The sequence below is a fragment of the Pseudonaja textilis genome, chromosome 1 (assembly GCF_049901715.1).
Source record: "Pseudonaja textilis isolate UNSWEBS1 chromosome 1, rPseTex1.2, whole genome shotgun sequence".
Classification (NCBI taxonomy): Eukaryota; Metazoa; Chordata; class Lepidosauria; order Squamata; family Elapidae; genus Pseudonaja; species Pseudonaja textilis.
In genome coordinates, this window is record NC_141990.1 from 228,630,668 (window position 1) to 228,643,807 (window position 13,140).

The 13,140-nt window shown below is 38.3% G+C and overlaps 1 protein-coding gene across 1 annotated transcript; it reads left to right on the top strand.

The window, feature by feature from the left end:
- The first annotated feature begins 4 nt into the window (after positions 1-4).
- PSMD13 (proteasome 26S subunit, non-ATPase 13) lies at positions 5-12,354 on the top strand. Its single transcript, XM_026706707.2, has 13 exons — positions 5-254; positions 1,448-1,526; positions 2,758-2,792; positions 2,874-2,929; positions 4,102-4,145; positions 5,469-5,555; positions 6,499-6,670; positions 7,625-7,704; positions 7,791-7,916; positions 8,925-8,987; positions 10,255-10,335; positions 10,458-10,574; positions 11,555-12,354. The coding sequence occupies exons 1-13, from the start codon at positions 160-162 to the stop codon at positions 11,648-11,650; spliced, it is 1,131 nt and encodes a 376-aa protein (XP_026562492.2). The 5' UTR covers positions 5-159; the 3' UTR covers positions 11,651-12,354.
- The last annotated feature ends 786 nt before the right edge of the window (positions 12,355-13,140 follow it).

Sequence of the window (13,140 nt, forward strand, 5' to 3'; positions counted from 1 at the left end):
AGCGAGGCTACCCTACGCAGGGCCATACGGTACCCGGCATGCTCCGCGTTGAAGGTGCCGGAAGTGAGTGTGCATTTCCGGCGCCGAAAAGGGCCGGTCTCCGTTGCTCTTCAGAGTGAACGGCGGTTCTCTCGGTGCTGGTCCCCTCCCGGTCCTACCATGAAGGACGTCCCAGCTTTCCTACAGCAGAGCCAGAGCTCGGGGCCTGGTCAGGCTGCCGTTTGGCACCGGCTGGAGGAGCTTTACAATAAAAAGTGAGTGAGGATCGGTTCAATAAGCGGGTGGGGGGAGGGGAGCGAAGCAAATGGGGTACACGTGCATTGGAGATGGGGAGGTTGGGAGCGGGGAGATCTTTGCTAGATCTTACTCGGGTGATGCCGAAGCACAAGAAGGAATGGCTAAGGTAATTGAGAGACTGAAGACACCCCCCTCCCCTTTCGCAGCAGGCTGTGTGTGTCTAAGACGGGGCGCTTCGTTTTCAACCTGCCTCCTTGTCCCATCCCGTTCTTCCTGCTGGTTCACTTGTCTTGGCAAGACTCCCTGTCCTGTTACGTCCTGCCTGCTTTCAGGACGATCTTGTTGACCTGGTCTACTCTGGAAATACACACTGGGGTGGGGGGTGAGGTGTCTGGTGGTTGCTAGTTTCCCGGCTATTCCTGCAGTTAATATTGCCAGCATAGCGTTTGATCTTTTAACATTGCCCTCAAAGCAGCCTATTCAAATGTTTATGCTTCAAACAAAACGTTTTGGGTTTTAAAAAAAATAACATTAAAATGCATTCCAGGCATAGAAGGTTCCATTCTCTCAGAGCAGATTTCTATTTGATGTAACATTTCCTCTAGTTCCTCATACAGGACTGCTCTGCTCTGCGTGGACTACCAATTCTCAAACATTAGAGAACAGGTGGGGATATTGTTCCATTGGGGGATTCAACCAACATGTAGGTATTGCCAGAGAAATGGCAAACGATTTCTGATTTTTTTTTGCTGCAAAACTGCAGTCCATACAACTTCCAGGAGTCAATATTGACTTGAAGACACATAAATACATACATACACACGTATCTACCCAGGTTTTGATGGCCTACATACATTGTGGTGAAATATTGACTGTGGATATACTATTAAAGCTATTCTGTAATGAGGCAGTCTATTTTGCTCAATATTGTTTATTATTTAGATGGCAACAGCTCTCTGAAAACCTGATATTTCTTAATGATGGACTTTTCATAGGAAGTATTGCTGATACATTATTTTGGTTATTTTAAGCAACATTTTGTTGGTACAGTATTTTAAAATCAGTGTTCTTTAAGTTTAAGTTTATTATCCAAATAAATATTTTGAATAATTCTATATATCAGTAATAGAGTTAATTTTCAGTTTAGATTTGCTCATGTATAAAATTTTGTCAATATTGAAAATTGCTATTTCTTTTGTCTATCTTACAGACTCTGGCACCAGCTAACCTTGCAGGTTTTGGATTTTGTGCAAGATCCCTGCTTTGCTCAAGGAGATGGTCTTATCAAGGTATGTGTACTAGTATTATTAAATGCGTGTCAATTAGAATGGCTTGTTTAAGAATCATTCCTAACAAATGCAAAGAGTAGTTATCTATTTATTTGCAATACGTTGTTTTCAGTACTATAATTTTATACATCCAAAAGAACCCGTTTTAGTAATTTGATTTTACTTTTTAGGGTTATAACACAGGTCACATTGCTGTAGAATGGCATGTAATTTCACTGTAATGAAGTATAGCCCTGCAGAAGTTACATAACAAGAATAATAAAAAGTTTGTAGTGATTTTGAAAACAAATCCAGCGAAGAATCAAATGGATATATTTTCCCTTGCTATTGGAGAACTTGATACTCTTCAAATTCTTGAAAGGATACCATTTAGAATGGGATACAAAACTAGGTTCCTGTCTTAGAAGAATATCTAACAGGTTTCAGTTCATTAAAGGTATGGATGCAGCATGTAATGAATCTTCTATTAAGGGCAAACCAGTTGAATGCCTCCAGATGGGGGTGTACTTTTTTACTTGGATGACTTTTACAATAAGCTAGATAATCACATGGGATACTATCCTTGGTTTGATGAGACACTTGAATTTTGTAGGTTTCAGCTGTTGATGAAAAAGATTTCCATACCCCTATACTGTCTCTTTACTGTTCATAGAACTGTCATTTTTCTTCCCTTTTTGTTCCGATTTATTTCTATTGTCAAGAAAGTGCTCAGAAGCAACGTTCCGCACTATAAGATGCATTCCCACTCCCCCCAAAAGGGGGGGGGGGAAATGTCTGTGCATCTTATAGAGTGAATGTTGCTGAAACCATGCCCACCTGCCAGCCCCCACTTTTTGGCCTCCACAAGTCCTGTTTTTGGCCTGTTCCAGGTGATGGGGATTGCTGCTGCTGCTGCATATAGCTGCTGCCAGAGGCTGGAAAAAGGACATGCGGAGGCTGAAAATGGGGCATGCGGAGACGGCAATGGGTGGTGGCAAGCCCTGCAGCCTGCAACAGCTGATTGGGGGTAGACTGATCCAACTGCTGATCAGCTGCTCATGCTAAATCAGGCTGTGTTGAAGCTGACCAGGTTGTTTGCTACAAGGAGGCAAATTTCTGGGAGGCAGATTTTTTTTTCTTGTTTTCCTCCCCCAAAACTAGGTGGTCTGGAGCATTTTATAATGCAAAAAATATGGTACTTAGCCTGTATGCATCTGCGTTATTAAAATTATCTTTTTCTTTTGGCTTACAGCTTTATGAGAACTTTATCAGCGAGTTTGAACACAGGTAATTTTTTTTCACATGGCTAGACTTTTAAAAAGCCTATATTATTTTTCATTGATTCATAGTAATTCCTCTTTATTTCAGGGTGAATCCTTTATCCCTGGTAGAAATCATTCTTCATGTGGTACGGCAAATGACAGGTAAGCTCCTTTTACACATAGTTATTTTCTTAAAGACAGTGGTTCAAGTTGAAATTTTGGAGCTGGAAATGGTATACAGTAACTTTCAATAATTAATAGCAGCTGACCCCTTAACTCAGTTGGGAGTGGAAAACATCTATATCAGGGCTATCAAACTCCCAGCCCACAGGCCAGATGTGTTTCGTGCTGGCCACACACAATTTAGCAAAAAAAAAAAAAAAAGTCTTGATAGATCACGTGATACCGCTGTGATAATGTGAGTTTGATGTGATCTATATATTTAGCCTTTTATGGATACTTTCTGTTACTTGACTTTGAAATACCTATGTCAAATAAGGCAAAGGAGTATTTGTGTTATGTAGACCATTTCAAATCTAGAATAACTGTTCGGACGTTAGTGCAACTTTTTATTATTCCAAAAGTATTCCAAGATGACAAACATTATTTGAACATTTTCAAAAAAATCTTTTCAAACTGAGTATTTTGCCCACTGATGGTATTAATAAGCTAAGTGCTGAATTATGGAAGTATAGATTGAAAGCAGTTTTTTATGGACATTTTCCCCCTCATGCCATTACTCTGCTGAACACCCAATTCTCACAGTGCTGCGTAAAGTTTATATTTATTCACGTAGTGTGGCTGTAGTATTATTTATTCTTATTTAGTCATCTCTTTTATTGGCATTTATTGGTATTTTATTCTGTTGCTTTTCTTGAGTGTTTCTGTACTGGAAACAAATTCCTTGTGTGTTTAATCACACTTGGCCAAATAAAGTATTCAATTCAGATTGAAAGTTTATTTTATTGCTCATTTACTTGTAGGAATTTTGTCTTATGTTTACAGTTCTTTCAGTATAGGATGAAATGATATGCAAGAGATCCCACTTTTATTTATGCCATAAATCTCCTTTAATTTGTGAGAATTCCAATTAAGAGATACAAAAAGGATGCCTGAAGTTCTTTGATATTTATTTTATGTTTTATATTAATATATTTCACTGTATATAATTCATTTTTAAAAGATTAATGTGGAAGTGCATTTTATATTTCATATGTTTTATATTATGTTTCATTGTACATAATATAATTTTAAAGGATTAATGCTGAAGTGATAGGCATGGCATATATTTTTAAACTAATCCTTAATGTTGCCTCTGGTATGCATTTCTTTAGATCCTAATGTTGCTCTTACTTTTCTGGAAAAGACCCGTGAAAAGGTAAGGAAATAACTCAATAGACAGTTATATATAATTTAATTCAATTAGTTTCTGACATTTGCTATTCTAGCTAGCCAATGTACAGGTAGGTTGCAAATAGTGCAATACTCAATTTAGTACAAAATATAAATTGATAAAAGGTCACATTTCAGTTAGTGCAAGTTGCTGTTGAGGTTTTAGATGTTAATTGCTTGTGTGTGACATGGAGAAAAGAAAAGTTCTGTTTGAGGAAAACTCAAGAGACTAATTTTGAATAACTCATATAGCAGGTATGCTTTGGATAAAGGTTTATCCCCTTTGACTAATATAATACAGGTAGATTTCTTTCCTAATTGGGGACAGAATTTATTTAAGTGAAGTGGTTGTTAGGAAAATATCACACGACTGTGCCACATAATGAGTTCTGCAAGGTTTTTAGTGACAGAAGTTCTGGTAGCCTTGGTTGGAGTTTTTTAGGCAGGGACTGTACAGATCTGCCCTGCCCTGCCCTGCCCTGCCCTGCTCCCCTCTGCTTCAGTCCTCCTCATCTGTCCTCCCACCCCTCCATTTCTGCCCTTTTAGCCACTCTGCACTCACCGTCTACCTCCATTGGTCCAGCTGATCTTCACCCTCCTTCTCCTCCTCCTCTTCTTTATGATGAGGTATATCTGGCCAAGGGAGTTGTGGGCCCTTTGTGAAGGTTATGCATGGCAGCCAAAAGGGCAGAGATGTGAGGGGAAGATAGGTGACTATTGTGAAGGCCTTGTGAAGGATCAGCAACTGCCCAGGCCTGGCAGGATTTGTCAGCAACAGGAGGAAGATGATGGATGGTGGCAGCAGAGTGCAGGGTATCCAAAAAACATAGATGGAGGGGAGAGAGGGAGGTTGGAGGAGTGGAAGCATGTGCTACAGTTGTAAATGTGGATAGGTTTCCAAGTGCTTGAATTTTGATCATGTGACTGCAGAGGTTGCAACAACCATAACTTCAAGGAGCAGTTGTAACTACCATTCATTCAGCGTCTTTGTATATTTCAACAGTTGCCAAACAGTTGATAAAGTGAGAAAGTCGTCTTTCAGTAATAAGCGTAAGCTTTAAAAATTTTAATTGCCTATTTCAACTGGAACCGATTACCCTATTTTCCATAGACTTATTTTGAATAGTGCAGATTTGAAAATGTGACTATGGGATTCATTAATCACAGAGATCTACTTGCATGCTTTCTTCAGTAAGAAAGTACACAAGGACAATAAGTCAGATTTAGGATTTTTAATCTGATATTTTTATATGCAGATGTATCAATATACAACAGCTATTTTATGATGTGGCATTTATATTGATTGTAGGTGAAAAGCAGCGATGAAGCTGTGATTCTATGTAAAACAGCCATTGGTGCGCTAAAATTAAACATTGGTGACCTGCAAGTTACAAAGGTGAGGCAGTATTTTATTTTTATATTCACTGATTCAGTTTTCCCTGTTGCATTAAAGAGTTATATTTTTAAGTTGCTCACAATTTTTAAGTATTTCTCCTTTCTAGTACGCCTGTACTTATTGAATTCCATGAAAAGTGCTAAAATCTGGTTTAATTAAATTAATGAAATAATGTGGCTGTTCCTATGTACAGAACCTCTGCTCACGAACGTTTCTGACCACGACCAAATTGGGTTCCGATCAAAAAATTCACAAAATTTTGAATGTGGTCATGAACACATACTTGGGTAGCGATCAAACATGACCCCTGACCCAGAAATTCCAAAGGATGAAGCATTAGAAGACGAAGAAATCGCCAAAGTTATGGAACAAATTGTTTCTGATTAAACATTACTACTTAGTGACAATTTTTAAAAATGATTCTGGGGATGCCTCTAAAATGTGGAATTACATGAGAGTTTAGGTTGTACATTTCTACTTTATATAAAGAGTATATTTCAGAGAAATTGAAGCAATTGTTGCCAACAAATATACAAATACTGTATTACGATCTAATTCTTCTTTAGAAACCAGGAAGTCTTTGTTGACGTCAAATATTAACTCATTCAGGCAAAAGTCCCTGCTTAATTATATCCGGCTTTCTTCAGGACAATCTATATAACCTTATGTACTCAACAGACATGTAAATGCCTATTTATTTGCCACTCTCCTAAAATAAATGGAGTAACCTCAGATTATACCTACTAATGTTCATTAATTCCAATACTGAATTTTGTTCGGTACTGATACTATATTTTTAAAAGCAAACTTACACTCTTCCAGTATATATATTCCATAATAACATATACATACATACATCATACATACATACATACACACATACACAAACACACACACACACATACACAAAATTAAGATTTGGCATCTATTTTGTTTTCTTTAGGAGACAATTGAAGAAGTTGAGGAGATGTTGAATAATCTTCCTGGAGTGACATCTGTTCACAGCCGCTTCTATGATCTCTCTAGCAAGTATTATCAAACAATTGGGAATCATGCCTCTTACTACAAGGATGCATTAAGGTTCCTGGGCTGCATAGATGTCAAAGACCTGCCAGGTAGTGATCCCTTTTCTTTCCCCACTGAATGTGTTTGGCAGTGTAGTGCTAGTAAAGATGTGCCTTAAAAGGGAGCTACTCCACTGAAGAATTTACTTTAAAAAAAAAAACTAACAAGGATGTAGAAATATACATCAAACATCTTAAAGAACAAGGCACTTCTATGAATAGAATGATCGGAGACACTCGGCCTTATTTTTCAAAAGGGTGGGGAATGCACACTAATTGTCATGCCCTTGGTGGAGACTGATTCTGAGGGAGAGGAGGAACAGCTGATGGAGTGGAAGTGTGGCTCTGGAGGTTGTGGAGGAGGCTGGGGAAGGACAGAGGCCGGCTGGGCAGTCAGAGGAGAACCCAGGCCCATCCCCTCTCCATCCTAAGGCACGCAGGGAGGAGAGGATAAGGGAGATATGTGGTCTACTGGGGAGGAGAGGGCCTTGATCCTCTTCATGGGCTGCAGTTGTGACAACTGGATAAGAGGATGGACATGTGTACGGGCGAATGCTGGAAACAAAGCGTGAAAATTTCTCAAGTTTATTGTTCCTGAGTTTGGTGTCCTTCCCAGTGTGTGTTCTGATATCTGTGGACATCTTCAAGCCCTTATCTTGCCTAGTTTGTGTTTTTTACTCCTTATAATTTAAGGGACATTTCCTCCTTGTAACTCCTTGTGTGGGAGTTTTTTTTTGTCTCCAGTCAAGGATATTTGGAGCTTGGAAGCAAAGTGAAGGAATAAAAGGGGCTTCACCTTTTTTTTGTGACTGTGTTTATTTTGTATCCCACCCTGGGTCATCACACTAATATGTGTTTATCTTATAAAGTGTTTCAATTTCAAGTTAAATATAATAGATATAAATTGAATTTAAAATAGCATTTATGAAGTTGGGGATTCTCCCAGCTACTGAAAATGAGAATGAATGTGGGATAGTGACTGAAGTAGAACATTTTTCTTTTCAGTGACAGACCAGCAGGAAAGGGCTTTTACTTTAGGCTTGGCAGGACTCTTGGGTGAAGGAGTCTATAACTTCGGGGAACTGGTAAGTAGAGTTACAGTATCTTAGTGTTAACAGTTGACTTTAAAAAAAGTTTGCTGTTAGTAATATATCTTACTCTCCATCTATAGCTTATGCATCCTGTACTGGAATCTTTGAGGGACACTGACAGACAATGGCTGATTGACACACTCTATGCCTTCAATAGTGGCAATGTGGAAAAATTCCAAGCATTGAAATCATCATGGGGCCAACAGGTTAGTGATTGGTATGACCTGATAGCATTTTAGGAAAGTAATATAAAACACCTTTAGATGAATATTTATTTCTGTATAGATATGAATTCAGACAGATCAGATCATTGTAATAGTTCTTATGCAAGTTTAGATTTATTCAGCTGATTAACAAGAGGCTCCAGGATTTTACTGCCTGCCCAGAATTGCAAAATTGGAAGAGGAGTTAAGCATCTTGTGGAACACAATTCATGGTTGACTGTTCTGTTAGCAGAACACACTCTGCAAAGTTGGATTGACTTAGAATCAGACTTACATAGTTTGTAAAGGCAAAAGGGCCAGACTTATACCTTAAAAGATAATAGCAGATCACATTGAAATAGCTTGTGAGATGATCAGCTGTTGGCTGCTAGCAGTGCATTGGCAGGAATGGAATTAACAGTGTCCCTATGGCCTGGAAGCATTTTAGATGTTTGGCAGCATGTCTTTCAGGATGGAAGAGGCCTTGAAAACCTCAGCAATAACAGCAGATCCTTCCTGGTGGCAGTGATGTTTTGTGTCAGTGGAATGGTTGTTTTTCAAAAAATGCTGATGGGCTGCACCAATCTGCTTGGCTCTCCACATGTTGTGCAGGCCTACTTTGTTGTACAGTTTGTTGTACAATGCTTTGGAATGTGTAGCACTTTTTGGCTCATTAAAGCAGCTGTGCCTTCCAGGAAAAACATGCAGCTTTAATCAGTTGCAGATAAGAGCTGAATTTACACTCCAGAGAGTTCTGCAGAACCTCTTCTGCAAAACTGCACACCTAACATCCAGAGCTAAGAATTTCCAATAAAATGAGAGATGATTTGCAAAGACTGTTGGAAATCAATCTTGATAGATGCATTTAGAAGTTTAGATTGATTTTGTAGTGTGTTTGAGAATAGTTTTGAGCACAGAAGCAAAACACAAAATGAATGGTATTTTCCTTTCAGGTGATATTTTAAAAAAGTAAAGATAATGCAGGCTAACTTTTTGTGATTTATTTTACAGCCAGACTTGGCTGCAAATGAAACACTTCTGTTGCAGAAAATCCAACTACTGTGCTTAATGGAGGTAGGTCCTGCAACAAAGATAGCACTATTGCTAATTATCTGAATAACCTTTTGGTGAAAAAAATTATATTTATTTTGTTAACTGACATTACTTTTACTTTAATTTGCACCCTGATTGTAAAGGATCTCCCCCCCCCAATATCTATCTATCTATCTATCTATCTATCTATCTATCTATCTATCTATCTATCTATCTATCTATCTATCTTTGGTTATTCGGGTTTTCCCCCGCGTAAGATTGGAAGTATCTAGGCAACATTTCGATGAAGTCTCATTCATCATCTTCAGGCTTGTGTCTTCGGCTCTGTGCTTCTCAGAGTGAGAAGCACAGAGCCGAAGACACAAGCCTGAAGATGATGAATGAGGCTTCATCGAAACGTTGCCCAGATACGTTGCCCAGATACTTCCAATCTTACGCGGGGGGAAACCCAAATAACTAAAGATCCACATACAAATACCCGCGAGAACCTCAGGGGGGGTACTTACATGTATGGCATTTGGCTTTGTTCGGGTATTTTCCCACGTCACTGTAGTTGTGCTTTTAAAGTAGCAACGTTTCGGCAGAATCTCATCTGCCATCATCAGGCTTCTGTATAGTGTGTGTGTGTGTGTGTGTGTGTGTGTGTGTGTGTAAGATTTGGAAACTGTTTTGCTTATCACTGAAATTTTTTTTTTTTTTCACTTTTGTGAAACTAAATTATGGTGCAAAAAGAATGGCTGTTTCTCATGGTGATTGAAATAAATGGATTTTAAGGACACCAGTTAGTTTCTTAGTAATACTTATATTATGCTTACTATCCTACCATATACAGTATGTCATTCAATTGAATCACATTCTGTATTGACTTCTATTTAATACTAGTGGGGAAAAATCATTTGGTATATCAGTCTTAATTGTTGTTCAAAACAGACCACAAAACAGTATAAAGGAAGCCATTATATGAAATATTTTTAGATGGATTGATTGTTATTAAATATATACTGTATTAAATGTTAATCACAAGCTGCTTAATATCAGTTAATTTAAGTTTTTAATTGAAAGATTGCTTTGGTGCACTTTTTGAGATTATATGCCAATTATATAGCTCTCATTTATAATAAAATACACTTTTTTTCTTAAAGATACTATCAAAAATCTAGACTGCTTTACAGTCGATATCTTGTACTGAGGTCAGCAAGGATAAATAAAAATAGATTTGTGCAGTGAGCATGTTAGAATTTTTTTAAGTCCATATTAGTTTTAATCCTCTAGCTTTTCTTGGCTACAGATGACCTTCACCAGACCAGCTAATCACAGGCAACTTACTTTTGAAGAAATTGCTAGAAGTGCCAAAGTCACTATAAATGAGGTGAGTTACTCTGTAGTTTTCACTATTTCACTTTTAGTTGTACCATGCATTCAGAGCAGTAAGTTGTACCTGGGACATATTGGATATTACTTTGAAAGACACTGCTTTCTTTTCTTGTGCAGGTGGAGCTGCTAGTGATGAAAGCACTCTCAGTAGGCTTGGTGAAAGGCAGTATTGATGAAGTGGATAAAAAGGTCCACATGACATGGGTTCAACCACGCGTTTTGGATTTACAACAGGTAGCGTCACCTCATGCAGTCTCAGAGGTTTTGTTTTAGAACTATACTAGAAAGTTTTATGGTGGAAATTAGCATAGGTTGTTGGCAGAGTGTTTCATTTGTTTAATCCTCACATTTTAAATGTACACACACACACATCAGTTTTAGAATGTAGAAGTTTTACATTTTTTGTAATCAGCAGAAATCACATCTGTCTAGAAATATGCTTTCTCCAGTAATGCACGGTGTTTTGGAAGTTTTTGTTCCTGTTGGTTTAGAATTAGAAATAAATTTCTCACAGCATCTTGAGTCTGGATTGAATGAATGCTAGAATTTAGAGGTTTTCAGAGTGAACTTTTTGAAGCTGCCTGTATTCCACATCTACTGTCCCCTTATTTGAGGTCTTATACCAGCTATTTTCATCTATAGCTTTCCACTCATGGACCTCATCCTCATCAGTTGCCACATATTATTTTATATGTGGATGATTCAGCCATCCAATGCAGCACCCTAGCCAAAGTTGGGGCACCTAGCTGTTGTAGAACACTATCAATATTTGAATGCTTCAAAATAAACTACCTAAAACAAGTGTCCTGGTATTTTCAAGAAATTTTCAACCCCTTCACTAGGTTGATAAAGGAAAATCTATTGAGCAGGTGGAATGTTTCAAATATGTAATGGCTTATATTACCAAAATCTAATTGGGCATGGAAAGGAGTTGGATGGGTTGGCTCCTTTTGAAATGTGCCCAGCTGGGTTTTGGGTGTAGCATCAGCTGAGACTTCAGGGCATGGGTGGAGGTGTGGCAGTTGTCATCTGGGAGTCTCAAGACATTCAGGGCCTCAGCTCCACAGGTGCCTCTACAGATTGTGCACTGATTCCACAACTTCTTCACATCAGATCCGTTTAGAAAGCTAGGAATTTTCTAATATGGCAATTGTTGTATCATTGTCTCATTTGTGTCTTTGTTTCTAATATATGATTGTTGATTTGTTTTCTAGATAAAGGGTATGAAAGACCGTCTGGAGTTCTGGTGCACAGATGTGAAGAACATGGAAATGTTGGTGGAACACCAAGCCCATGATATTCTAACATAGAGGACTTTGCACTGGCTAAAGAAATATCTTGTACTGTTGCTGAAACTGGCAGTGCCCTGACCACTGACTCTGTACTAAATGCTATGAAGGGGGGGAGGGGCTGGGGGAAACTTTTTTGTCATGCTTGTACAGAGATCTAAGTGGCATTTGCTGCATGACCCTTGGGTGCTTGGAGTCAGGAATTCCTTCCTATGCACTAACATTTGAGTAGTGTATTCCTTGGGAGCAGTCATCCTGTTGTCACCAAAATGGGGTTTGGTAGTCCATAATGGCGAATTTGTCTTGCTGCAAGTTTCCACTGGAGAAGGCTAGGCGCTACATACACTAAAGGGATGCAGGTCATTAGCTCCACAGTAGGATTGCAGCAAGACTTCCATTTTGCACTTATTGTGCAAGAAGGTAAAGCTGTCTTCAACCATTGTCAGGCATTTCTGATGGGTGGAGGAAAGTATGATCTTTTTCCTGGAACTTTCCTGGTAGCTCAAAGATAACAAAACTGGGAACTCACTTTTTCCCATTGCCTCCCCATATTTTGCAATAAAGGAAATTGCTCAGTCCCATTGTGAGTTTTCTCAGAATAAAGTCATAAATTTTGTGGATTTGTTTTTATATTTTTTCTTTGGGTTTTGTCGTCTTTTACAATATTTTATCCTGAAATATGATGCAGTAAAACAACTGCTGGAATAAACGTCTCTGCCATCCCTCTTGTGCATTTCTGTTGATTTTCTTTTACAAGCTAACTTTTGAATTTTCAAGAGATCCCAGGTATTGTTTAATGATACAGAAAGTTTTAAAAGATTCTGATCATATTTGTTTACAGATTAATGCTGGTTATTTATAATACAGATGGTTCTCATTTAATGATTTGTTCAGTGACAGTTTTAACAACAGCATTGAAGGAGTGTTATTTATGACTAATCCTCAAAGTTCCAGCTATTGCAGTAACCAAAGTCATTGTCATCTGCAACCTTCTTTGCCAGCTTCCTACAAGTAAAGTCAATGAGAACCAGCAGGTGGTCACAAATGGCAGTGATGTCCTCACTTAATGACATGGGATTCTCTTAATGGCAACTAGGAAAAGCTCGAACTGATGTGAATAAGTGATATGGTCATGTGACCAAGTGATATGGTCATGTGACACCACACTTTAAGACCAGTTAAGTTGCTTAATGACAAAAATTCCAGTCCCAACTGCTGTTAACTGAGTGCTATCTGTATTTACTTATACTAGCTTAGCCATGGTTTACTCCATGACACTCACATGGCCTTCTGAATTATAAGCCAACTGCACAGACTAGAATTGTACAATGTTAGTCTAGATGTGGGTGGCTAGGTTCAAGATTGGATGTCCTGCAAATAAAAATTATTTTAAATAATGTAACTGATGTCAAAAACCATTCTTCATATCGTATTATCTTTCCCTACTAATATAAATTTCAAGATAAGGACGCCCTAATTTTTCTTCAGCTCTGCCTTCTGTTCCTGGAAAG

What these genes read in the sequence shown, in the direction of transcription:
- PSMD13 (XM_026706707.2), top strand. Translation starts at nt 160, where the DNA reads ATGAAGGACGTCCCAGCTTTCCTACAGCAGAGCCAGAGCTCGGGGCCT. An exon ending in GAGGAGCTTTACAATAAAAA is followed by an intron (nt 255 to 1,447) that starts GTGAGTGAGGAT and finishes TCTATCTTACAG; the next exon opens with ACTCTGGCACCAGCTAACCT. An exon ending in ATCAGCGAGTTTGAACACAG is followed by an intron (nt 2,793 to 2,873) that starts GTAATTTTTTTT and finishes TCTTTATTTCAG; the next exon opens with GGTGAATCCTTTATCCCTGG.